Consider the following 26,663-nt stretch of genomic DNA (forward strand, 5'->3'; position numbering starts at 1 on the left):
TCTCGGCCCCTCCCCACCTCCCATCCAAACAGACATTCCTAGACACTGCTTCTCTGTGCCCCACCTCCCACTCCTGGAAACATCTAGAAGCAAGAAGCCTGGCCAGATAGTGCTAAGGGGCAGATCCTATAAAGGGAATGAGTTCCCAAGGGGGACCCCAGCCCCTAGGACAGAGTGTCCTCCTTAGAGGCATGGCCAGTCGGTCTATTACCTACCAAGCACACTTTGCAAGGGACCACCCCCTGAGGCCTGGACGGGGTTAGTGGGTGACACAAGGGCAGCGTCTCCAAGGAGACCCCTTGGTGCAGGGCAGACAGGAGAGCTGCCTGAGAGGGGCCTGTTTGCGTCCAGCAGAGCTCCCTCCAGCTGGGGCAGGCCCTGCCTTCTGTTTTTCCCCCCACCGAGGGGCTGGGACCACCTCCGCTCCCCCCTGGACTCCTAGGTCTCTGAATCAGAGTAGCCACTGGTAAACGATTGAATCTACGTGAAAACAGGATAGGGTGACGTCCTCAGAGCTTGCAGCCCAGTGAGGTAGACAGGTGCATACAAAGCAGGTACTACCCCAAGGTGGAAGGGAACGAACGTACCAAGAAAACCTTTTTTAAACTAGGCCCGATTTTATAGAGCGGCTTTAGGTTCATGGCAACCTGTACGTGTGGAAGGCACAGAGATGTCCCGTAGGTTGCCTGTTTTCAGCATCCCGCACCAGAGTGGGGTGTCGGTCATAGCCGGTGAGCCCGCACACCGCTCTCACGTTCCCTTTCTCTCTAGACACGTTTTTGTTCCTCCCTTTACTTGGAGAGGGATTGAGCGTATATAGAGTCACATACTTTTTTCTTTTTTTTTTTTTAATATTTTTTGTTCGGGATTCTCCAAGGTTCTTTTTTTTTTTTTTTTTAATTTTTTTTTAAGCTTTATTTCTTTTTGAGAGAGAGAGAGAGAGCGTGAGTTGGGGGAGGAGCAGAGAAAGGGAGACCCAGAATCCGCAGCAGGCTCCAGGCTCCGAGCTGTCAGCACAGAGCCCGACGCGGAGCTCGAACTCACGAACCGCGAGATCATGACCTGAGCTGAAGTCGGACGCCCAACCGACTGAGCCACCCAGGCGCCCCTCACATACTTGTTTCTGAGCTCCTTGAACACAAGTTGCGCAGACCCTGACAACCCCTCAGTGCCCTAGCTGCGTTGCCTACGAGTGGGAAGGTTCTCCTACACGACAGCCGTTACCCGCACTGAGAAAACTAATCATCGAAGAATATCATCTCCTGTCTAGCTCCTGTTCAAATGCGTGGAAGGGAGTTTTTTTGTATGTGTGGTAGAGGAAGGCAGTTGACCGATGGCCGTCTTTGGGCGCATCCCTATTTTAACTTGAAACAGTTCATGGGACGTTTGCACGAGTAATGCACACTCGCTGGAAAGGGGTGAAAGAAGGTGAAAATGCCCTGCCCCGCCTGTTTAGTGGGCCTCTTCTGCTTTGTGAAGGGGGGGGGGGGGCGCGTCTCCACCTGTCCCGAGCAGCCCTCCCTGTGCCCTTTGTGTCGGGAAGGCAGCCGCATCTCACACACCCCCTGTTCCCCGCAGCACCAGCAGCAGGTGGCACAGGCCGTGGAGCGTGCCAAGCAGGTCACCATGACGGAGCTAAACGCCATCATCGGGGTACGTGGACTCCCCAATCTGCCTCTCACCGTGTGTATAGCCCTTTATTTCCTCTCATTTAACTGTAACCAGAGATGGACCCTGACCTTAGCTGGCCTCAAAGAATGGCGGCCCCAGGGCTCCGGCTTCCCATGGGCTTGGCCCTGTTTGGGGGCTCTCTCCCCATCAGCTCCCCAGTGGCCCCCTACTCCCCACGTTGAGGGAGTGTCCCACATGCCTCCACCTCTAAATTCATCAGCCCCCAGCCTCCCCAGGGGGTGGGGCTCCGAGGTCACCCTCACACCCAGCCTCCTCCTCAAGCCTCCCTGGGTGGGGGGGGCCTGTCCTCCCTGTGTCCCCTCCCTGGCAAAGGTCTGCCCTTCTTTGGCCACCTGGGATCAGAACTGTCTCTGCTGTACTGTTGATGTGAAACGTGCTGTGGAATTTGGGTTTGGGCTTTGTGGTGCTGGGCACTGAGCCGCCTGGTGGGGCGTTGGTCACACACCCTTAGGAATTCTAGTGGGGGGTGTTCTGGAAGTCCTGTCTCCCCAGGAGCAGGGAAAGCATCCAAGAATGCTTTGGGAGGTCTACTTCTGGTGGGACCCCTCAGTGGAGGGAGGAAGCCAGATCCCTCCCCTTTTGCGTCCCTGACTCGCATCTTGGATTCACGAAGCATCTTTCTGCTGCTTTGAGTGAGGCTGAGGACATTTAAGATAAGCAGCTGAGGAAAAACAGCTCTTTTCCCGTGACTTTGGGCAAGGCTCTTAGCCTCAGGCGTACCTGTCCACCTCTGGTCCCTAAAATGAAGGGGGTGGGGGAGATCAATGCTTCCCATCCACGGACAGCTGGCTCATGGTCCCCAAGGGCAGCTTCTGAACAATGTAGATTTCAAGGCAGTCTCCCTGCCGTTCTTTTCCGTAGGTCTGGGGGTGTGGGACTGGGAATCTGTGTTTCTGAAGTTTTTTTAGCTCATTCTGAAAGGTAGTCAGCCTTGGGAAGCAGTGGCCCAAAGGGCTGAGGTCCCGTTGGCCCTGACGTTCTGGGACCCTGCTCGGTCCTCATTTCTCTTTTGTTCTTACGTGAGGCCGTTATTTCAAGGTGGACCCGAAGGCCCCAGGGTGGTCCGCCTGGTGGAATAAATGAGAACTCCTGGGTTTTCAGCCTGGGGCAGAAACCCTGAGACATGCGTTCTAGCCATAGTTCTTCCCCGTGTGACCTCGGCAGGTCCTGCCTCTGCCCAGGCCTCAGTTTCTGCATCCGTTAAAGGAGGGAGTGGACCAGCCCATCTCCCTGGGCCAGAAAGCGCTGGGAGGCTGGGGTCAGAGGGGCAGAAGGATGCTGGTAGCTCCCGACACTCCCGTCCCGCCTCTGGGACCCGTGTCGGTTGTGTCCTGGGGTCAGTCCGTGGCAGTCACGCAATGCTGTTGCGGGAGGGCACCGGCAGAGGCCTGAGCATGGTCTAAACCCTGGCATTGCCAGGGAGGGGCAGAGCAGGGTCCGGAACAGGGACTGTGGGGAAGTGGTCAGTGCCTTCAGCCGTGGAGCTGGGAGGCAGTGCTCCTGAGGGTGAAATCCTAGCACCGTAAAGTGTGCTGTCTTCTCTGAGATCAGCCAGCAGGGGGTTTTTCAGCCCTGACACCTGTGAAGTTTGGGGCCAGACACTTTGTTGGGGGGCCTGCCCTGGGCACTGTAGGTGTTGAGCAGTACGCCTGGCTTCAAACCCACTGGATGCCCATAGCGGCCCCCACACACAGTTGTGACCCCCAAAACTGTCTCCAGACATTGCCGGATGTCCCTGGGGGCGGTGGGATGGCCTCCGGTGGAGAACCACTGGTGTAACCAATGGCCTTGGTTTACAGAGAGGGGAAGTGATTCATGGATGGTCACATAGTGTCCGGGAATGTCACCCTTCCCCCCGCTCAGCCCGTCTGGGGCCTGGGGCCTCTGTCTCAGTGACCCGTTCACGGCTCGGTGGCCGATAGGGGTGGAAGGGGGACGCGGGGACGGGAAGTGCACCGTGAGCTCTGCCCTCTGAAATTTCTCCTCTTCCAGCCCCTCGCGTCCTGTCCCCTCTCCAGGCCGAGCCTTCCCGGCCCGCACCGGGGCCACAGTGGGTCCCCTCCCCCGCTTCCGCCTCCCTCTTTGGCATCGCAAATCCTCTTATGAAAATAACTTTTTTTTTTTTTTTTTTTTTTTTCTAAATTCTAAGAAAAGAGCGAAATTGGGGAAGAAACGCTGCTTGGATTAGCTCCACTTCCTTTAAGTAGTATTTAGGAAGCTACAAGTTAGGTCAAGGCAGCTCGAGGCAGATATTGGAATTCAATTAAAGCCAACGAGTGGGGCCTGTGACCCCCATTTTCCAGGTAATTGCTTCTCGGGCTCTCACTGAATGCAGCCGTCACCCTGTCATTAAGCAGGCGGCCGTCTAATCGCTGCGCCTGACAGAGCGTCACAAGGCAGGCATTACGGACGGCTGAGGACGGCCGCGGCATGCTCGCACTGGGGAGCCGGGCCTGCCTGCACTCCGGCGAAGGGGCGGCTCGTCTCGCCAGGGAGGAGAGGGCAGAGCGGGCTGGTAGCCGAGCACAATGGGGAAGGCGAGGTAGAGGGGGAGGGCAGGGGCGCAGGGGCCGTCAGGGGTCCTGGACCCAGCAGTGAAGGGCAGCTGGTGGCTCTACCCCCGTGGGGCCGTCCGATTTGCCCATCTGGAGGGAGAAGTAGCCCGGCCCCCTGGTCTGGGAATTAGGGGGGCTTTGGGCAAGGTTCCTCCGGGCCTCAGTTACTCCGTTTGTGAAAAGACGGAGGCGGGCTAGGTAAGTGTGCTGTGAGGTGCCTGCTTCAGTGGGGTGTGAGAGGCTCTCTTGGGCATGGAGGAGTTGAAGGATTCTGAGTCCGTGTCTTGGCTTGACAGTTCAATGTGTCTGGCGTGGGTGGGTGTCCGTCGTGGCAGATTTATTGCACGGAGTAGAGTATTTCTAGGTCTCCTGGCGAGAGAGACTCGGATCCAACATCGGGCTGCTGTAAAGGGAGGAGGGGACAGAGGGGCAGAGGAGGGAGCCCAGGCTTGCTGGCTCAGCACATCCCCCTCTCCAGGGAACTCAGATATCCTCGAGGGAAGACGGGCCGGAAGATGTCTCTGTGCCAGCCGGGGCCTGGCAGGACCCAGTTATCGTAGACCCCGTTCCGTTACAGGCCCTTTTTTTCTTGGATCCAAATTGCTGAAAGGGTCAAGATTCCTAAGCATGGGGTGGGGGGGTGGGGAGCGGATTTTGTCCCTTGAGCAGTATCCTGCAGAAGGCATCCCTAGGCAGATTAAAGACCCTGTGAGCTGACCTAGCAACCATTCCCAGACTCCTTTTTTTGCTGGTGGTTCTGTTTTGTGTTTACGTTCTGCGCTGGCCCATGGTAATTGAACCTGACGAGCGGAGGGGGTTCATCTGCACGCTGACAGCGTGGTCTGCATTCCTTTGGAAATGTATTCGTGGGAGGCATGGGATAAAGCGTTGACTTTTTTTATTGTTTTCAGCGGGGCGGGGCGGGGGGGGCGGGGGGGGGGTGGGTGGGCGGTGGGGAGGACGAAGAGGGAGATTGTAGCCTGTCACAAACGACACGGCATTTGGAAGCCATACCTGAGGTTTTTTGCATTCACTCCAGGATGTAGATGTGTAGGATTCAGTTGACTGAATTTTCCACGAGGAAGAAGGTGCAGAGAGCGTGCTTTAGAATACATCAGCTTCTTTCGGCCCGGCAGCACAATGGGGAGAGGGGAGAGGGCACGCTGGCTCGGAGTCCTGGCTCTGCTTGCCTCCCCATCTCTGAAATAGGATAACAAGGGTTGTTGGGGGCTCTGAAAGCTATCACGGAGCACGGAAGCTCAATTCGGCGTGGAGCCCTGGGGCCCACCGGCCGTGTGCGATTAGAAGGAAGGGGGAAGGCCCAGGGCTGCTCTCCCAGCAATGCTGGGAGGGTGCCAAGTGTTCACTGAATGCAGTTCGGCCTCTGTGCTTCCTCTGGTGGGCGTCCTCCGTGGGCCTTGGCTCAGCAGGTGCTTAGACAACTTCACCAAGTTCAACCCAAACCGTGAACCTGAGAAGCGAAGCATTAAATCAGCCAGCAGAGGCATTAAAGCGTGATGTGCATAATCCAATTACGTATCCTCTACAAGGACGAGCTTCCCTGTCAGCCTGTCCTGTAAGTGGCCATACCTTCTGAGCCCAGGGCGCGGGCACGTGACACACGTGTGGAACAAGGGATTCGCTTACAGCCCGCGGGACGCGTTCTGTGACAGGCTCGCGTTCTGGCGTGAACGAGCACCCCTGAGCGGGCTTGGTTCCAGATGCTGAGCCCCTCTTTGGGGCCGGGGGTGGAGGGGGGATTGCTAACTTCCTTTCACATCCCAGATGGAGAAGTCTCGGCATGGGAAGGAATGGTAGACACTGGAGACAGGCTGCAGCAACGCGGTGAGCGCCGTCCCTTCTTGGACGGTGGACTTGATTCCCTTCTGTCCCCAGCTGCCACCCTTCCACTCACAGGGCACAGCATTTCAGCACCTCGTCCTCTGAAGTCAGGGACATGCCACAGGGGCCGGAAGTGTTGCCTGCCGTCCCGCCTGCAGAGGGTCTGGGGCTGCGACACGGGACGGCGAGGCAGGTGGCTCACCGCCAGCCAGCTTCCCCCGCCGTGTTGGGGAGAGAATTTCGTTTCGCTCTCCGTTGCAACCGAGACTGCCATTAGCAGATGCTACGCCCAGCAAGCGCTGACATCTGCCCTCGCCCCACGAGAGAAGCCTTGGAGGTCGGCTCCTTAAGTCCCTGCCTCCCGGAACCTTCTGGACCACTCCTGACCGTGCCTTCAAACCATGCAGGGGAGACCTGGCGCGACTTTCTGGCTGTGCAGGGAGTGCTTTTGTACTCGAAGATGAGAAGTATTATGGAAATCTCCTTTCCTCTGTGGCAGAGAAGACACTGACGCCTGACGTGCTATGGCAGATCGCCAGGCAGCCACCATAGCCTTTGTTTCTGATGCTGGCTCACTGGTTTACGCTTCCAGGAAGCAGGGCACCCCACTGGTGCTCCTTGTCCCCACAGACTGTTCCAGCTGCCTCTCAGTGGGCCTTGGAGAGGAGGCACGGATCTGGGAGGCGGTCACGTTCGGACAGAGCCACTCGGTTGACTTCCTCTGCATGTCTACCCAACATTGTCACTTATTTACCCAGCAACTGTGCACTGAGCCAACCTGCCAGGCACCTTTAGCGGTGCGGGGACGGATAACACCAGGTCCCCGTCTTCCTGGAGCTCCCAAGCTGCCAGGCATCACATAAAGACGAACGAAATGGTTGTATTTGTGATCCATTCGTAGTTCTTGCTAACGTTTCTCGAGGACCTGCTTTGCCTTGACACGTAGTGTAATGCATGGGGTCCTTGCACGATGAGACCACGAACAGAGGCCCAGAGAGGTCCACCGACTCAACCAAGGTCTCATGGCTGATAAGGTGGACGTCCAGCTTCTACCCTTCAGGACGTCCACGCTGGCCCTGGTGTCTGAGCTGTTAGAACTCAGAAGGGAGACATGCGTCCTGACCAGGAGGCTGGGGGAAACTTCCAGAGGAGGTGGTATTTGAACTGGCCGGGCAGCCTAGAAGGTTCGGTAAGAGGGCCGAGCTTACCTGGTAAGGTACGAATCAGGGTGTTTGGAGCTCTTCAACGACGTCTTCTCCCGAGCACAGATCCTTCGTAAGCTCTTATTCCAGAAACCGAATTGTTCATGGCAGGAGCCTGCCTTGTACCCACGCAGCTCCTTCTCTGAAGCCGTTTTCTCTCCTCTCCGCTCCCTCCGGCGATCTTACTGGCCAGGCACTGTAAAAAGTGGATTAAATACCTCACGCCTTGCTTTCTGGGATTTTACTAAATAGTTAACGCTGGCAGAATTAAAGGGCCTGCCAGCAACTGGTCTAAAACCACAGGGCTGCTGGCGCAGACTCCTCTTAAAACTGGGCGTGTAGATACAGTTGGATCGTTGGCCCACACCGGGGAACGGTGGGTAGCCATTGGAAGGGATGTGTTGATTTGTGCCTAACAGTCTTAAATTAAAAATCCAGTTGTCTAGTAGTAAGGTTCGCGAGAGCCTATTTATTTAGGAATATAGTCACAATTTGTAGATCTCCATAAAGGAAAGTCTAAAGCGACTCAGAGTGGAATCTTCTAGAGAGTGGGATTGAAGGGTAATCTTTTAAGAAAAACTTGTAAATCCGTACTCATTTTTAATATGTTCTGACCATGTTTAATTTTTTTCCTCGTAATAAGGCCTAACGATGATATTTCTTTAAAAATGAAAGATAGGGGAGATCAGCTGTGAGCTCCCGTATTTTAAAAGAGCCCGAGCCACCGGGCTGGGCCAGGTTGGGTCTCCGCATGGGGACCCCTGGGCTTTTGTTTCTGCTCTGGCATCTCGGGGCATCTGGGGTTAGGCTGCACTGGGGACCACTGCCCACCAGCAGCTTCCATAAGCCACCTACCAGTAGATGATCCAGCTGATGTGACCACCAGCGGATCCCAGCCTTTCACGCAGAGCTGAGAAACAAACCCTCGGGGGCCACCAGCGTGGTTGCCACCAGGCTCTGGTTGCCATTGACTTTGGGGTGAGCCCGGTTTGCCATTTGCAGCTTCGTTGGGGAAGAGCAGGGCCCCTAAGCCCCGGTTGCTCACGTTTACTGCCTCTTGAGGCCTCCAACCAGAACCATAGACCTTCCCCCTGTGTTCTGTTGACTGCCAGCTGTGGCCCGAAAGCCAAGTTCATACTGATAGGCGAGCTTGTCAGATTTTTGCTCTTTGTCACCCCCACTGGCCCTTCTTGCCTTGAGGGTCTCCCTAGGAACACTCTTTGGATAAGACCGGCCGTTGACAGAGTGGAGTCCAGATCGAACTCTATTGGCTAGAGTTGGCAAGCTACTGGCTGCCCAGTCCAGCCCGCCAAGTATCAGTTTGCCTTCTGTAAAATGGGCCTGACTCTTCCTTTGCCACCTGGTTGGAAGGGTCAGAGATCGTGTTTGGAAAGTGCCAGGCGTTTAGTAAACGTTGGTTCCCTTCTCTTGTGCTTAGTTGAGAAGAGGTGTGCATAGGTGGGCCCCTATGCACAAGGCCCCAGCCACTCTCCAGAAATATTTGGCCGTGGTGTAGCCCGCTCCACAGTTCCTGTGGTTCTCGGCGCAAAGTTTGGAATGATAAGATAAAGGGCATTTTGTAGTGGCTGCTGGGGAGGGAACTAGGCTACCCACACCGGTCCCTTGGGCGTAGGATGCAGACTGGAAAGAGAACACCCTGAGGCTAGTCCGGGCAGGGGACGTCTGGGGTTTCAGGGAGCAGAACCCTTGGCTGGGCATTGTTATCACTGCTGTTGACTATGAGCAGGTGTAGATTTGAGAACAGCGGGGAGCCCCTTGTAAGCCCCCTGGCAAATGATAGCTGGGATTTGAAACCTGGTCTGTCACGTCCCAAAGCCCCAAGTCCTTGTTAACCGTTCTCCACCCTGACGTCCCCGTGCCATTAGCTCTCATTCCACTGGCCCCAAGCTCCCTCCTCTTGATCTCGGGGATTTTCTGCTGTGGCCTGCCCTGGCTCAGTAAGCCAGCCTCGAGTTCCTCAGAAACGAGGGAGGCTTCCCAGGATACGGGCTCGGGGTGGGAGCCACCGGCTGCTCATGTTGAAGGCGTGCAGGCGTGAGCAAACATGACCGCCAGCTTGAAAACGGATCCTTCTCAACAGAGAGGGAGCCCCGAGGGCTGCTTGGTCTTTAAATGCGCGCTTTTTATTGATCCCGGGCTCGCAAATGGACTGTGGGAAATTCTGTCCTGAAACTGGGGGATTGAGGGGGGGGGATGGGCGGGGAGTTTGAAGACCCCAATCTTGGTGCCTCGGTTGTGGGTCCATTAACAAACTGTCTTCATCCGGACAGCGTGTGTGGACCGAGCTGGGGGTAAAGGTTTTGGAGGGCACTCCCCCGCAGCGGCCTCCCCCGCCGTCCACGCTCCCCCGTGCTCACCACCCGCTTCATTACAGCAACAGCAGCTCCAGGCCCAGCACCTCTCCCACGCCACGCACGGCCCCCCGGTCCAGCTGCCACCCCACCCGTCAGGCCTCCAGCCTCCAGGGATCCCCCCGGTGACAGGGAGCAGCTCCGGGCTGCTGGCGCTCGGGGCCCTGGGTGGCCAGGCCCACCTGACGGTGAAGGACGAGAAGAATCACCATGAGCTGGACCACAGAGGTGCGGCCCAGAGCTGGGGCAGGGGGCGGGGCTGGGCTGGGGGCTGGGGGAGGGGGGGTTCCCGCGGGCCCTACTGTGCGTGGACACAGCAAACGTCGTCACCCTGGGGTCAGGAGTTAGCAAAAGCTTTGGTGCCATCTGTTGAATTCCTGGTCTGTGGCAACCAGAGCCCCACCCCGCATGACCCCCCTCCTCAATGCCTGACGTGGATGGCCCCGTCGCGCTCTGCCCTGGGAGGCCTGTCGTGCAGGCACCCTCCCGTTATCCTAGCTACAAGCTGCCCATCCTTCAAGGGTCAGCCCCAGTCCCATTCCTTCAAAAGTGTGCCTTCCAGTCTGGGCTGGGGGCCTTTTTCCAGTTCCCAGGAGAGTTGGAGAGCTGGGGTCCCAAGAAGGAGCCCTTGGTCGCTGTCCTCTTGTAACCTCCCCCTGGAGAATGTTACGTCCTCACCGAGATTGGTAGTCCTTCGAGAACAGGAGCCGGGTTCCCCGGCTTTTAACTTAGCGTGTATGTTTCACCAGCGCACGTGCCTAGGGCAAGGTGCACAGTGGCACCCTAGTAGAGACTGTCTTTAAGCGGAGGTAGCTGTCACACTACTGAGGGAGATGACTGGAAGGACTTGGAACGAGAACACCCCCCCCCCCCCCCTTCACCGGCCCAAACCGTGAGGACCCCGGCAGCTGCACCCAGCCCGGGCTTCATTCAGGAGGGCTTAGTTTGTCAGGAAAGGAAAAGTCGTGGCTCCCTGGCAGACCCTTTTCAAAAACCGCCGCCTCGTGCGCTCTGCCCTTGGATGTTTTTTTCCCGGTTTTATTGAGATGCAATTGACGTACAAAATCGTGTAAGTCGAAGGTATACACATGGTCTGATTTGCTCTTAGCTGTTTACCAGGGCGTATGGCCAGTGCCTTCCCAGCCCTCCCCGGGCGCCACCCCGTCCGGCCCCGGGCCAGGGCGCCAGGGTGGTAGCAGATTGTGGGAAGCGGACGGAGGCACAGTTGTGTGTCCCTGCAGAAGGATGCCCTCCCTGGCAGAGGAGGCGGGTCTCCTCACAGCAGAGAGGAGAATCGGGGAGCTAGTGCCTGGCTGTGCAAAGACACAGAGAGAACGGTGTTAGTTGAAACACAACAAAACCCGCTCCCACAGTTCCTTTATTTACTTGCTTGTTTATTTTAAACAATGATGGTCTCAACGCCCAGATCCGCTAGGTCGCCTGCATAGCAGGATCCTCTTCCAGACCTTGTGACTTTAAAAACTGCTGAGCAGGAATCTTGGTGCCCTCCTTGGCACATCAGGGAGAGCAGGGCCACAGCCCCTGCCCCACCCGGGACCGGTGGCCAGTGGGGAGCATTGGAATCGGGGCGGTTAATTTTCAAAGCAAGAGATGTCACCTCATGGCCCTGCCTTGGCTGACCCACGGTGACTCAGAGAGCCAGGCCTGCTGCCCATTTTAAAACCTGTGAACTAGCAAAGCTTAAAAACCAGCTACAGGAGACTGACCCTTCTCCCTTTTTTTTGTCTTTTTGTCTTGGGGGGCCTGACCCTCCTCCCGTCTGGCTCTTCCGTCCCTGAAGAAAGAGAATCCAGCGCGGTAAGTGTCAGCACGCTGGAATCTGGGCTGTGGGGGGTAGGGGGGGGGGTAATGCGGGAGGAGGAGGGGACCACGTGGGATCCTGGTGGGGGTTGTTGTTACGAAACAGAAGTTGCACCTGTTGAGAGTGACCTTCGGTTGGGGAAGCTGTCATCTCTCCAGCCTTCCTGTCCATCATTTGGCAGATGAATAGTTTTCAGTGAGCTTTAACTCTCTTTTTTATGAGAGGTGATTAACCAGAGAGGTCAGCTGGCCAGCCCATGGAGTTACTGGGCCCCCCACAGGCAACCCCGGCGGGGGGGGGGTGGTCCTGCGTCCTGGGCTGGGCTGCTTCCCTCCTCCCAGGTTGGTTGCCCCCCGCCCCCCCCCCCCCCCCCGCCACCTGATCCTGTATTCTCCTTGCTTCCACCGAACGCCTGAGGTTTCTCCTTGTTCTGGGCTTTAACTCGGTTTAAGAAAGTGCTAGCCAGCAGGCATCAGGGCCAGGCTGTCTGCGTGTCTGCCAGCTCTGAGATTTGCTGTAAATCTTTCTGATCACACTGAGGCTCAGAGGTTCTGTTTCAAGTGAATAAGCCTTCTGAATAAGCGCGGTGGAGTCTGGATAAAAAAAATCCTGCAGCGATTAGCAAAGCTATTTTATTCCTCATCGCTGTCCTTGTATCTGGGGCCATCTAATCTGTTAGGATGGCTTTGGTTATTACCTCGTGTTAAGTAGGACTTGGAAGGTCAGGCAGTTAACTAACCATCTAGACGGCAGCTTCCTCGGGCAGCCCCTCCATTCCGACCCCCTTCCCTCCCGGCCCTCCTCCCGGCTGACTTTATAAACCATCCAATTAGCCACGGTGCTCTCGGCCCCCCGCGACTGGCCCGTGTGCTCTGGGTCCACATTTGGGCCCAGTGACGGCTGGCTACCTCAGAAAGGAACAACTAAAGCTGAAAATCCGTCTCGATTGCTTTAGTGTTGATCCTCCAAAAGGTGGCCATTTTTGCAGAGGTGGTCTGTCTAGATAGGACTGGACCCCTCAGGGCTCGGGGCTGGTCCTGGCTTCACGCAACACCGGGGAGCTCTCTTGGCCTCTCCGGGCGCCAGTTTCTATACCTGTGACACGGGCATATTCCCGCCCAGCCAGCCTCTCAGCCTGGTTAGGAAGCCCCCTCGGCACAGAACGTGGCATCGAGGAGATGACCCGGTTAACAAGGCACCTGCCGTGGGGTGAACCGAGGGTTTGAAGCCCGACGCCCTCTGTCCTCCTCCCCATTGCTGTTTGCGTTTGGCTTTGTGCCCCCATCTGTGAAAGCTTTCTGCCCAAAGAAGCTCCCCGGGGGGACCCCCAAGAGCTGAGCTCTTCACCCTGCAGCACCCACACGCATGCACGGCAGACTCCGAGCAGAGGGGGCACGCTCCGGCCCCGGGAGAGTCCGGTGGGAACAAATCGAGACGCCATCCGGCCCGGGGCCCGGGCGCCCGGCTCAGGGCAAGCGAGGCCGTAGGGCCGTGTGCCTGTGGCCGCGGCGTCGGAGGAAGTGTGCGGCCCCTCATGGACCAGGTTGTCAACAGATGAGGCCCCCGCAGGAAGGACAGGGCCACGGCCGGGTGGGAGGGGGCCGGCTGGACGGGCTGGAAGCTGTCCCAGAGGGCTTAGTCTGGAGTCCAATTAGAGGTAGCTTCATTCATATTTCCTTGCCTCGCCGAAGCAATAAAAAATACTTAGTTTTTTGGCCGCCTGCCAGCCAGAGGCGGGCTGGATCGATGCCGCTAAATGCCTGACATGACTCTCTCCGGTAGCAGCGAGGGTTTTCAGCCTGACTGCATGAGAAGAAAGAGCTCGCTGTTCTCCGAGCCACGTACTGGGTCGCAAGGAGAAACACGAGCCGCCGCACGCCCCCCTCGGCTCCGCTCCCCGCCCGCCCCGAGAGAGGAGAGGGGCTGGAAGCGATTCTGCTTAGCACGGGGTGGCCGCCGTCGGAGGAAATGAAATGAAATGGTGGTGATTTTCCTGCCGGCGCTCGCAGCGGCTAATTGAATTGCGGCCGTGTGCGCCTCGCCGCCGCTCCTGCACGGCTGTGGGGAAGGCTGAGCTGCAGTCCCATTATAACCTCCATTTTTTCTTCCAAGGCTTGATAACTCTGCCATTTTAATTTGCTTCAGGCAGAAACTTGGCAGGGAAGGGCTGCCCAGAAACCGGCTTAGGAAAAGGAAATTAACTTCTGTGGCTTGTCCCCACGCCGTGCCCCGCGCCCCCCGCCCCCCCTGCCATCACCCCCCCCTGCAACCCAAACGCCGGCACTGGCCTCCAGGAAAGTGGGGAGACGTGAGGTAGAGGCTCACCCCGGCCTCCGCCTTGGGATACCCTTCCCTGCCGAGCGGGGGTCCCTCCATGGCCCTGCGTGGCCTGCACGTCTGTGATGCATGGGGCTGTGGATGGGTCAGCCTGTAGCTGGACTGAGTCTTGCTCCTTCCTCCAAGCCCCAGGCCTGATCCAGGGTGGGTGCTCAGAAAAGCATGGGTGAGTGGTGAGTGAAGGAGGGTCTCTCGGAAAGGAGTGAACTCGGCAGCCCCCTCGAGGGACATTGAATCTGTCCCGGCCCCCCCCCCAGGGCAAGGGCACAGGTTTGCTGGCCGGTACCCCTGCTGGTTAGCTCCTCCCTCCCTGCTTCCCAGCCTGGTGCTGACAGCCACAGAACCGGTTCCACTCGTGGCCACAGGCAGCATCCCGAGCCCGCCCGCCCGCCCTCGGGATCCCTTCCTCTGCGGGACGCCCTCCCGTCCCTGGGACAGTTCCGTTCCCAGGCCTGTCTGCCTGTGCTGTTCCCGCTTTGCCGATTGGCCCTCTTCCCAGGCCTGGAATTTCAAGCTATAGCTGTGCTTTCTCACCTTGGAGTTTGAAGGGAGAACTCATCAGGCCCTTCCAAGCTTGAGAAACCTCGGTTTCCTTTATGTTGCCTCCAGTGGGGGACCTCGGGCACGTTTCCCAACCCCTTGGGGCCCCTGCATTCCCACCGTTACAGAAAGGATGATTCCACCTGCCCTCCTACCTTTTCCCACCTTTCAGAGGGAAAGGCTTCCCGATGTTGCGATTTTTGTTTCTTTAAAACACTGCTCTTCCTCAGAAGTTGCTGGAGGCCCTGCAGTGGAGGAGTAGGGTGTTCACACAAAATGCCAGGTTGCCCACGTAGCCTTAGAAGGCCTGTCGGCAGCCCAACGTTCTCCTTCCGGGTCAGTCTCCCCATTCCAGTGGGGTTCAGCTGATGACGTATTGCACACAGCCCCTGTGTGTCGGCTGAGACCCGTCTTTCCAGACTCAGGGCAGACTTGGCTTATCCCTTCTTTGAGCAAATGTACGTGGCCGGCCCAGGATGGGTGTGGACGGAGAGAGGTGTGATCCGGCCCTCATGGAACGCACAGTCTCGAAGGCCAGAACGCAGACAGCTCTGTGCGAGCCTGTTTACTTACTAGCAGTGTCACGGCTCCAAAAGGGAATTGTGCTCCCCGGGCCTCTCCCGGGGGGGGGGACCCAGTCTGGAGAGCTGGGAGGCTTCCCTGGCAAGGCCCCGATGGAACAGAGCTGACCTCGAGGGCCTGGCCATTGGTGCAGGACATTGTCCTCTTGAACCACCTGCCCTTAGCTAATGTCTTGGTGTGCACGAAACGTTCACGCTGAATCTCCTCATTCCCAGAATAACTCGGTGTCGCCCTCGGAAAGCCTCCGGGCCAGTGAGAAGCACCGGGGCTCCGCAGACTACAGCATGGAATCCAAGAAGCGGAAAGCAGAGGAGAAGGACAGTCTGAGCCGATACGTACGTCTAAGGGCCTAGTGGGCACCACTGGGTCTGTGCTGGGAGCTGGGGTGTGGGAGAACACACAGGCCTGACTTGTGGGTGACTCAGAGGCACAGGTGGGGACAGGCTGGGTTGTCTGGTGTATGTGTGTGGGGGGTGGAGACCATACACACACACACACACACACACACAACAGCAGAAATGATACAATGAGCCTAGCATACTTCCTTGTCCGCAATGGTGGGTATAAAGCCGGCTGCAAGGAGCTGTGTGGCTCCAGAGAGACAAGTTGGAGGGGGGCTCAGAAACACCATAACAGGTATCGGCAGGTATCGGTCAGGCTGCCAGTGGGCACGGAGCAGAGTGACCCGGAGCAGGGCTGGGGGACTGGGCTGGGAGACAAGAGCATGGGCTTTGGGGTTTGGCCCAGGTTCAGATTCCGGATGGTGGAAGCCGGTGGTGGTTCACACCCCAACTGGGGTGTGGCGGGGGTGGCCTCCTTACTGGCTTGTCTCTTGCTTGCAGGACAGTGACGGGGACAAGAGTGATGATCTGGTGGTGGATGTTTCCAATGAGGTGAGCACAGGCCCGTGGCAGCGTGCTCGGCTTGGGGTGGTTTGAGGTTGCCCTTTGCCTGCCTAGGAGCTGCTGTGTCTCAGCTGCTGCACAGACATTACTGACATGCCCCGAGCAGGGCACCGAGGCCTCCGGGGCTGGGGCACCAGGCTGGTCAGGAGGAGGAGGACAGGGCTTTGCTGCCAGGTGGCTGGGGTTCCTTAGGATGGGAACCTCGGTTGGACAGTGCAGGTGCACCCCAAGGATCCCAGGGGAGGGCCAGGTCCTCGAGGTCAGATCTGTTATCCCCACCACCCCTGGGATCTCGAGAGTAGGGGGTCGTGAGCCCCTCGGGATCAGTTTTGGCAGGGGACGAGGACTGGAGCGATCTACCTGAGGCCAGGAGACCCCACCGCCCAAATATGAGTCCTGAACTTGTGTTCGATCTTGGGCCGGTCACCACCCCCCACCCCCGCGCAGGCCCCTGTCTCCCCATCTGTGAGATGAAGGGGTGAGACCAGATCGTTAAGAACGAGTCGCCCCCACTTTGAGGCCCCCAGTCTCTTCCAGCCAAGCTCCTCTCCCCAACAGCTGGCGCACTCCCTTCCCATTCCCAGAGCAGGGAGGACTCCAGGCTGCTTGTTGATTTCCATGCATCTCTGTGCTTGTGCTTTTAGGACCCAGCGACGCCGCGGGTCAGCCCGGCACACTCCCCTCCTGAGAATGGGCTGGACAAGGCCCGAGGCCTGAAGAAGGATGCCCCCACCAGCCCCGCCTCAGTGGCCTCGTCCAGCAGCACACCCTCCTCCAAGACCAAAGACCTTGGTCATGTATGTGGGGCCTGCCACTGGCACCCCAGAAACAGGGGGCTGGGGCAGGTGGGGGTGGGGGCAAAAGGCTCTGGAAAAGAGGCCGGAGCGGTGATCACTGGAGGGCAGAGGGGTGGAGTACGAAGACCATGGATTGGGGTTTGGCCCCGGTGCCAGTCCTGGCTTTACCACTTACCGGCTGGGCCTCGGGCTGCCAGTTAATGTTTCTGAGCCTTGGTTGCCCCGTCTATACGATGGGAGCAGTCAGTCACCTCAAGTCCTTGCCGCACAAGGTGGGGCAAGAATTGAGGGGCTGTTGGGCAGCTGGGTGTCGTGGCCAGCTCCAAGGGCCCGGCTCTGGGGAGAAAGGAATCTTCGTGTCTTCCCTATTCAGAATGACAAATCCTCTACCCCTGGGCTCAAGTCCAACACGCCTACTCCGAGGAACGATGCCCCGACTCCAGGAACCAGCACCACCCCAGGGCTCCGGTCGATGCCGGGCAAACCTCCAGGCATGGACCCGATAGGTATAATGGGTAGGCACGATGAGGCTGGGTCGACTGTGTTTGAGGGGAGGGGTGTGCCCCGGGGCGGGACTGGAGCCAGAGCACCAGGGAGCGTGGGGGAGTTGGGGCTCTCCTGGGGCCTCCAGGGGGACTTCGCGGTCAGGTCAGAGGAGGACACGGATGCCGGCTGTGTCCACACTGACGGCAGGGCTTACTGGGAGGGCTCCTGTTGGAGGGCACGTGGGAGGAGCTTCAGACAGGTCGGGTTACCTGTGGCCCGTCCCCACCTCTGTCATTAGTTCTGTGAGACTCTCAACAAACTTCCTTCTCTGGGCCTCTTGAGTCCTGCCTTATAAAAAGAGGTGGGCACATCTCTCAGCTTGAACCTTCTTGGGCCGTGAAGACCAGGATCCCAGTTAGGTGGGGGTTCAGTCCCCGAGGATTGCCTGGAGCCGGCAGCTTTCCAATGCAGGAAATGCAGGAAGCAAGGCGGCCTGGTGGCCTGAGCTTTGTCCTGGAGGGGGCGAGGGGGGGCCCCCTCCCCCTGAGGGTCTCCCCCAGCTGACTTCCTCCTCCTTGCAGCCTCAGCCCTGCGCACTCCAATCTCCATCACCAGCTCCTACGCGGCGCCCTTTGCCATGATGAGCCACCACGAGATGAACGGCTCGCTCACCAGCCCCAGCGCCTACGCCGGCCTCCACAACATCCCACCCCAGATGAGTGCCGCCGCGGCCGCGGCCGCCGCCGCCTATGGCCGATCGCCAATGGTGAGCTTTGGAGCTGTACGTAGACCTTTTGGCTCCTTTTGGGGGGTGGAAGTGGGCCAGGAGTGGGGAGCTGGTGGGGTTGTTTCTTAGAAAGAGAAAGGAACATACGCTTTGAGGTCAGCAGACGTGGTTCCCACCTCCTTTTGCCCATTAGTCATCACGTGATCTTGTGCAGCTCAGCCTCCGAGGGCCGTCTTTTTCCATCTGGGAAGTGGGGCGAGTAGGTCTTTTTCTGGGCCCTAGAGGGATGGGAATCCCCCAAGGAGGCCAGTGGCTTCCGCGTGGCATGGGTTTGGTAAATGAGGCTGTTTCCTGTACCGAGGATGGGTTCAGATTGGGGCCAGCAGAGAGGGGTGCTTTTTCAGGGGACAGTGCGTCTCTGGGATGGCCTCCTGTCCTCATGACGGGCCCGTCGGACACCAGGGGAGGGAATGGAGTGGGACTGTGCCTCATGGAGCCGGGAGAGCGGGGGGGGGGGGGTCCAGAACACTGGCTCGGAGTTGGTGGGCCTGGACTGTCACCCTGTCCCTGCCACTGTCCTGGACAAGACACTTGGCCCTGCTGGGCCCGTGTTTCCTCTGAAAGCGCGGGCTCTGCGTGGCTGGCTTCCGGGTCGGGAAGGGGCGGTGCTGTGTGGGCAGGACGTCAGAAGTGGTGAAGGAAGAGGCCAGGGGGATGGGTGGTGGCGCCCCTCACTAAGAACTGGCCTCGTCTTGCCTTTCAGGTTGGCTTTGACCCTCACCCTCCCATGCGGGCTACGGGCCTGCCCTCAAGCCTGGCCTCCATTCCTGGTGGAAAACCGTACGCTCTGGCTATGTGTGTCGCATGCTTCTTGGGGAAAGCACGCTGTCCCCCACCCCTATCCCCTGTCCTGGCAGACGTTCCCTTGGGAAGGGTCTCCCCTCTAGAGGCACTCATAGACCAGGTTGCAGCCCGGGAGACGGCTCCTGCTCAGCCCGGGGGCTCCCACTGCATGGGGAGCACTTGAGCCCAGGGGGCCTCCATAACCAAATGAGGGGAGCTACATCAGCAGGGGGGCAGACCTATCCCCCCCCCGCCCCATTACCCCGGGGCTTCTAAAGGAGGAGGTAACATCCAAGCTGGTAAATGGTAGGAGAGGGCATTCTGAGCCACAGGGAGGGCCGGGGTGGGGGGCTGGGGTGCTGGTGACCTGGCTTGGAGCTGAGGGTATGTGACCAGGAGCGGAAGCCAAGGTTGGGATACTGAGTAAATCCCCTACCCTGGTAGAGCCAAAGCAAGGAGGTTGGGGGGTGTTACTGGGTTCCCTGAGAGCTGGGGAGCGTGTGCGGGCTGGTGCCGTCCGGCCCGGGCAGGACTCGGGGGAACAGAGAGAGGATGGGGGGGGGGGTTGACGGAAGGGCCGCGTCTCCCTTTCAGAGCCTACTCGTTCCACGTGAGCGCCGATGGGCAGATGCAGCCTGTGCCCTTCCCCCACGACGCCCTGGCGGGCCCCGGCATCCCACGGCACGCCCGGCAGATCAACACGCTGAGCCACGGGGAGGTGGTGTGCGCCGTGACCATCAGCAACCCCACGCGGCACGTCTACACAGGCGGCAAGGGCTGCGTGAAGATCTGGGACATAAGCCAGCCGGGCAGCAAGAGCCCCATCTCCCAGCTGGACTGCCTGGTGAGGACCCTGGGCCGTAGGCCTCTCCGCCAGCGGGTGGAAGGGCAGCCTGGCGCGGCCCTCTACTGGCCGGGCCACCGAGCGAGCTGGCTGACGTCCCCGAGCCCCGGTTTTAACGTCCCGACGTGCCGATGATCCCGGGCTTCCTGGGGTTCGTGAGGAGGTGCATGAAAGATGGAAGGGTGGTGAACGAGTGAGGGCGGGACGTGAGCAGGGGTGGCGAAGGGCGCTCAACGTCGCTGAACGGGACCCCTCTGGTCCCTGGCGAGGGGAGGCGGACGGAGCTCGACACTGTCCCTTCTCTGCCCAGAACAGGGACAACTACATCCGCTCCTGTAAGCTGCTTCCCGACGGGCGCACGCTCATCGTGGGCGGGGAGGCCAGCACGCTCACCATCTGGGACCTGGCCTCGCCCACACCCCGCATCAAGGCCGAGCTGACCTCCTCGGCTCCCGCCTGCTACGCCCTGGCCATCAGCCCCGATGCCAAAGTCTGCTTCTCCTGCTGCAGCGACGGGAACATTGCCGTGTGGGACCTGCACAACCAGACCCTGGTCAGGTGAGGCCGCGGGACGGACCAGCGGAGCCTCGTCCTCCGGAAGCTTTGCGCCGGTCGTAACCGGGCTCGTCGGAGGTGCTATGAGGCTCCGTGGGGTGGCCACGGCAGAGCGGGTGAGGGGACAGCCTTGTGCCAGAGGATAGAGGATCCCCCCCACCCCCCACAGAAGGCTCCGGGGAGCGGGGAGCTGGAGCAGGTCAGGGAACGGGGGATTCAGAGCGGCAGAGGTGAGCGGAGGGCGAGAACTGAGGAAGGAGGAGGCCTCAGGACCAGAAGGTCAGAGCAGTGTCACTTGGTGGTTCTTATGGGGCCTCGGGAGCCGCTGCCGGGTATGAATCCTGCCCCTGCTATGACCTTGTGCAAGCCACTCAACCCCTGTGCCTCAGTTTCCCCTGTGTGAAGCGGGCATGGTGAAGCCCGTCCTCGGAGATAAGAGTGCAGTGCAGGACTGGGTGTGTCTGTTGGGCCTGAGAGCTTGCAGCTTGTTGATGGCCTCAGCCCCATAGCTCAGGCAGGGGGAGGAGGATGTGGATAAAGAACGCAGCAGGAGCCTCTCCCCCTGCCCCCCCCCTCCCCCCCCCCCCCCCCCCCCCCGCCATTATGCACCTGTCTCCAGGACCCACCTGTAGGGGAGACTCTTGGGTAGGCGGAAGCCCAGCCCGGCGGCTCAGCGAAGGACCATGCGTGCGTGGTAGACCCCCTTCTGGGCCTCAGTTTCCCCTTCTGCACAGACAGCCGGCCTGCCTCCTCGGATAGCTGCCCGCTCAGCACTCAGTGGCTCTCCCCTTCTCCCCGCTTGGCTTTCATAGGCAGTTCCAAGGCCACACGGACGGGGCCAGCTGCATAGACATCTCCCACGATGGCACCAAGCTGTGGACCGGAGGCCTGGACAACACTGTGCGCTCCTGGGACCTCCGGGAGGGCCGCCAGCTGCAGCAGCACGACTTCACCTCCCAGGTGTGTGCTCTCCTCCCCCTCGCCCAGGACAGCACGCTCCCTTCCCTCCCGGGCTCCGAATGGCTGGGTCAGGGGACAAGGGAGCCCTCACAGGCAACCGTTGCAAATGGACCTGAGACCAACCTGAGCCGCCTTGGAAGGCTTCCTGGAGGAAGCAGCAATAAAATAGAATCGACAGAGCCTCGGAGTTGGACGTCCTTGACCCAGCTGCTCAGATCTGGTTCTCACTTGAGCACTTTGTTGAGCAGCTTGGCCTTGGTCTTATCCCTTAAGGGATGAGCACAGCAGTAGCAACCTCATAGGTCTGATGTGGGCAGCGAAAGTGGTCCCTCTTCTGAAAGCCTAGCCACAGCCTGGCTCCTAGAAGATTCTCTATAAATGCCAGGTATCCTAATTTCCCATTGTTACTTGTATTACTTATTTTAATATTTCAACCATATATATTTACTATTTTAGTGTTTTATTTCAATTTTTAAATTTTACTTGTTGATGCTTGTTTATTTTTTCTTTTTTTGAGAGAGAGAGAGAGAGCGCACGAGCAGGGGAGGGGCAGGGAGAGGGGGAGAGAGAATCCCAAGCTGGGCGTGGAGCCCCACGTGGGGCTCGATCCTATGACCCTGGGATCATGACCTGAGCCGAAATCAAGAGTCAGACGCCCAAACCGACTGAGCCACCCTGTGTATTCACTTTCTTTCTCAAGGCAAGGCAGGAATCCCAGAGACAGAGTCCCTTTGAACGTGAAATTCGGAGCTGGAATGCTGGCTGTACCACTTTGTGGAGTCAGCAGCCTCTCTGAGCCTCAACTTCCTCGCCTATAAAGGGACTCCGGGGCCGAGGGAGGGGGGCTCCGCCTCGCAAATAAGTCGCAAGTGGGGAGGCGATGGGAGCAGGAGTGCTGGGCTCCTGCCCTCGGGGTCCCCGAGCCTGCGTCCGGGGAGCCCCCTGGGGCCCCGAGGGCAGAGGAGCTGAACCTAGTCTGGCCCCTCCCCCCCGCAGATCTTCTCCCTGGGCTACTGCCCCACCGGGGAGTGGCTGGCCGTGGGCATGGAGAGTAGCAACGTAGAGGTGCTGCACCACACCAAGCCCGACAAGTACCAGCTGCACCTGCACGAGAGCTGCGTGCTCTCCCTCAAGTTCGCCTACTGCGGTGAGCCTCGGGGAGCCGGGAGCCCGGCGCAGAGGAGGGCCCCTAACGCTTATAGAAAGTCAGAGCCCTGGAGTGAGCCACGTCCTGGAATCGGACCTCCTGATCGCCACCACTGTCCCTCCCCCGCCTCCCATCCTTATCCCGGGGATGCAGATACTGCCACAGGGTGCCAAGCTCTCATGGCGCCCGGCCAGAGCCAGTCCCTGCAGGTCTGGGCCAGAGGAACAATGCTCACAGCCTCGTAAGCCTTTCCTCCAGGCGGCTGAGACCGCGGGCTGCGATGGCCGATGGCCCCGGACTGGGACATCTGCTTCCCCCGCGCCCACCTAGCTTTGCTGCCTTGGACACCTCTCATCCTCTCTGAACCCCAGTGGGTCTTTCTCTGGGGCCCCTGCATGGCTTTGGCATTAGCACGGGCAGGACCCTGGCAGGGCGGCCTGCAGAGGAAGAGTGCCCGCTGACCACTGGCTTCAGCTGGGTCTCCAGACCTCAGGGCCTCGCCATTTCTGGTACTTCCTGCCGCCTTCCCGTAGTAAAAATGAGAAAGGGTCAGCCGACTACTGGCTTTAAAAAGAATCTTTTGGGGGAAGTGTGATATCTGGAGTTAACTGCAAATCCTACCTTTGCCCATCCAGCTGCTCCCCCCGCCCGCCCTTGACCGCGGAGAAAGGTGTTCTGTGGGTGTGAGCCGGTGACGGGTCTCACTGACCGAATGCCCCCCACCGGCCGAGGGTCTAACCACGCACGGGTTGGCCGCTCACGCCGCGTTCCCATGGCAGCCAGCCTTGTCTGGGGTGGGTCCTGCCTTCCATCCGGGGCAGCGAGCCACAAGCTGACGCCCCCTTTGCCTCCCTCCCGTAGGCAAGTGGTTCGTGAGCACTGGGAAGGACAACCTCCTCAACGCCTGGAGGACCCCGTACGGAGCCAGCATATTCCAGGTACTGCCCGCCATCCGAGCACCCGGAATTCTGCCCAGAGTTGGGGCCCACCCACGGGGATGGGGCTGGTGGGAGGCAACGCAGGACTTGCCCCGACCCCTTCCAGCCCCCACCGGATGGGGGTCCAGGATGGGTTCCCCGGAGGCAAGGCCTGGGACACGTCAGCGGGACATACCCTGCAGGGCGAGGGCTTTTAGGCAGGGGTTCTCGTAGGATCTCTAGAGCCAGGGGGAGTCCCGTCATGCTCTTGGCTCTGGCCTTTGGCTGGGCGGTCACAGGATGTGCACCGGGCAGTGGAGCAAACTGGACAGCTCTTTCCAGAGCAGCGTTAGCCAGCGTTCAAGTGACTTTGTCCTTTATGTCGACACCTCGGTATAAGGAGAGTGGTGCGGCAGGAAGAAGGGTCTGCAAAGACACGAGCGGGGGAAGGGACTTTTCCTGGTTTCTGAAGATCTGGGTTCCAGCGCACTGCCCTCTCAATTATACACACTCTTGCCCCCACACACAGCACACACACACGCACACTCATACGTAGCACACATTTCACTCACACTTTCACACGCACAGCATGCACACTCTTATACACACACACACAGCACACACATACAATGTGCTCCCGTGCTCCCAGCTGTCAAGCCGCCTCCAGGATCCGTGCTGGGGAAGGTCTGGTGTCCGGCATAACGTTCAGAGTCTCCCCAGTCACGCTGGACGCTTCAGGTTGGGTGTGGACCCCTCCCCAGCTCAGCAGGCTGAGGCTCTGGCCCGCCGATGCCCACACCCTGCTCAGAAGTGCTCCTTCCTGTCTGTAACCTCCGAGGAGAAGCTCACGCTCCAGCGTTCTCTTTCGAGCCATTCCACTTCGAGATCGTGCTGGACCCTGTTAATGAGCTTTTCCTGGGGGACGGCGGGGTGGGGGGAAGGGGCACCTGTCCCCGGAAGTGCCTCTCCGGGCTACGCTGGGAGGGCCCGTGGGGTGCGCCCAGGTTGGAGCTCCAGGGCCGTGGAGAGGGGGTGCCGCGCAGATAGCCCTGCGGTCGTGCTGAGTACCAAGAAAGTGAATTTCTGCCTTTTTTTTCCTCCCTCCCGCCTGTCCTTGCCTTCCTCCTCCAGTCCAAGGAATCCTCGTCTGTCTTGAGTTGTGACATTTCGGCGGATGACAAATATATTGTAACGGGCTCTGGTGACAAGAAGGCCACGGTTTATGAGGTCATCTACTAAACAAGGACTCTAACAGGGCTGTCAGACTCTGGGAGAAACGGACTCGGCGGTGACAGGGCGACCCCGCGAGGGGCCCCGAGGCTGGCGGAGGCTGGCGGCGGGCAGCCGAGCGGTTCAGGGCTGCGCTCCGGCAGGCCGAGAGGGCGCGCCCGCCACGGTCTGGACTCCTGGGCACGGGCTCCCGTGTCTCACGGACTCCGATGGATGTCCCTCCTCCTCCCCCTCCGCGACCCTGGCAGACGCTACAAGTAGATTGATTTGGAGCCTTGGGGCCCCAGCGCCCCGCCCCCCCACCCCCCCACCCCTGCGGACACCCTTGTGAATCTCCATCTTTCCTTTCCCTTTCTTTTGCTCGGTCCCCCTGCCCTGGGTCGGGGACACTGGAGCGGACCACGTGTTTATGCTGGGGGAGGGAGGGAATCTCCTGTTCCCGATTGTGCAGCGCACAACCTTTGTGAAAAATGTAAATAACAGACTCCTCTATCTTGGACTGGTCAGTGGGGGAGGGGGCCCCTTCCCACCAAAAACGCTAGCCGTGTACTTCGCCTGCTGTATTTGTAACCCACTCGTGGTGGTGGCTTTTTTTTTTTTTTTTTTTTTTAAAGGGACATCCCCATTTGGGAAGGGGAGGCCGGGAGGGGGAGCCAAACGGAGAGGGAGTGGAGGGGGTAGAGGAAGGGAACCACAGCCGGTGACCAGACTGACCGGAAGGGCCCCCCCCCCCCCCCCCGCCCCCGGGCCGAGCGCACCTCCCCGTGGACTTGGGAGCTGCCCGAGGCCGGCAGGACCCACCGGCGGTGGCCGGGCCGCGCGCGCTTGGTGGCAGCCTGGGCCGACAAAGGTCTGATTCTCTGTGGCCTCCTGCGCTCGCCTCCCTCTCTCTCAGGGGTCCGACTCTTGCTCTGTCTTTCCCTCTCGCCTCGCTCTCTCTCTTTGGTGCACACTTGGTTACGGTGAGGAGAAATGGAGGTTCAAAAGGAGCCCCATCCCTGGTCCTTGATCTTCGGACACGACCTAAAAAGGACAAAAAGCGGAAAGCATATGGCAACTCAGCTCAGGGAGCTACCAGAGAAAAATAGCGACTGATGTGGGTGCTTTTTTTTTTTTTTTATTTGAATAAAAAGAATTAGAATTGACGTCCTTTATAAAACGCCTTCTCCCCCTTTTCCTGCCTCTGACCCCTTCCTCTCTCCCTAGAGGGGCAAAGTGTAATCCACCTGCAGGGTTGGGAGCCCGAAGGGATCGTCTCTCCCAGCCCCACCCTGGGTAGCACAGCAGGGCTGGGGGACCAGGGCCCGGGTGGGGACCCTGATCCCGACACTGTGGCGACTTCTTGCGGTTGTAGTCTCTCTCTCTTTTGAGCCCCAACAGAAGACAGGTAGCAAGTGGTCTCCTGCAGGTACCACATGTTGGTACCAGAATGTTCTGAGGTATTAGGATTTGGGTTTGTTGGTTTGTTTTGTTTTGGTTTTTTCCCTCCCTCCCTTGGTCTTTTTTTTTCGTCGTCGTCTTTTAAGGAAAAGGTAAAGGCCGATGTGAGCCCTGATGGTGGGCTCTCCATGGATGTAGCATATGGAAGATAATTTTGATATTGCATTTTTATGGATTATTTTATAATGTGTGATTCTGTCTGGTGAGAAGGAAGGAGGGGCTCCAGTGGAAACTTCTGGTCTTCAGTGATCTTGCTCTGGGCGAACAGCTCCCCTGACGGGGGTGGGGGGGCCCAGGGGCCTTGGAGACTGGTGAGGCCCCCCCTGTACCTTTCTGAGGGTGGGGGAGGGGCCGTCTACAGAATTTCTCTCTCTTTCTCTGGTTCATCTGCCGTCTTGTGAAGGCTCCAGCCGCAAGGGAGGGCGAGGGTAGAAAAAGCTGATTTCCTGAAGAAAAAAAAGAAAATGAAAAGTCATTGTAATGAGCTGTTTTTATATTTTTAAAAGTTGCTATTTAAAGGTTGGCTTGATTGTTGTGTTTTAATTGCCTCCTCCCCCCACCCCCTACCCACCCGTTTGTCAGTCCTCCCCAAGAAGAGCCACTGGGGGCCACTGTCCCTCCTCATGCCCTGGGTTCTGGGTGATGCCCTTTGTCCTCCCTGAACACAGGCTCGTCTCATTTTGAGCAGTTCACATGCTGTTCCCAACCCCTGAAAGTCCGATCTTGCAGGACAGTGAAGGGGCGTGTGCTCCATACCTCCCGGGTCTCAGCACCAGGGAGTCGTGGATGGGAGCTGGGATTTCTTCTGCACACAGGGGCGGGACGGAGTTCCTCAGGGGAGGATTACAGATCTGTATCAAAGTCTTAG

At 58.9% G+C, this 26,663-nt stretch overlaps 1 protein-coding gene across 8 annotated transcripts in view; it reads left to right on the forward strand.

Moving 5' to 3' along the window:
• Positions 1–26,318, forward strand: part of TLE3 (TLE family member 3, transcriptional corepressor) — a 48,820-nt gene extending 22,502 nt beyond the window's left edge. Inside the window, exons 6-20 of one of the 8 annotated variants that reach the window (XM_078448820.2) lie at positions 1,579–1,683; positions 9,687–9,891; positions 11,465–11,481; positions 15,160–15,279; positions 15,787–15,837; positions 16,494–16,646; positions 17,020–17,161; positions 17,714–17,913; positions 18,623–18,699; positions 19,297–19,546; positions 19,857–20,104; positions 20,914–21,061; positions 22,058–22,208; positions 23,070–23,146; positions 24,257–26,318. In XM_078448820.2, the coding sequence (XP_078304946.1) occupies positions 1,579–1,683; positions 9,687–9,891; positions 11,465–11,481; positions 15,160–15,279; positions 15,787–15,837; positions 16,494–16,646; positions 17,020–17,161; positions 17,714–17,913; positions 18,623–18,699; positions 19,297–19,546; positions 19,857–20,104; positions 20,914–21,061; positions 22,058–22,208; positions 23,070–23,146; positions 24,257–24,364 (2,052 nt within the window). In that variant the 3' untranslated portion in view covers positions 24,365–26,318. The remainder of the gene's footprint in view (positions 1–1,578; positions 1,684–9,686; positions 9,892–11,464; positions 11,482–15,159; positions 15,280–15,786; positions 15,838–16,493; positions 16,647–17,019; positions 17,162–17,713; positions 17,914–18,622; positions 18,700–19,296; positions 19,547–19,856; positions 20,105–20,913; positions 21,062–22,057; positions 22,209–23,069; positions 23,147–24,256) is intronic. The other 7 variants (XM_078448822.2, XM_078448821.2, XM_078448824.2 and 4 more) reach the window with 7 other exon arrangements.
• The last annotated feature ends 345 nt before the right edge of the window (positions 26,319–26,663 follow it).

Source organism: Panthera onca, chromosome B3 (genome assembly GCF_046562875.1).
Source record: "Panthera onca isolate mPanOnc1 chromosome B3, mPanOnc1 haplotype 2, whole genome shotgun sequence".
Lineage (NCBI taxonomy): Eukaryota > Metazoa > Chordata > Mammalia > Carnivora > Felidae > Panthera > Panthera onca.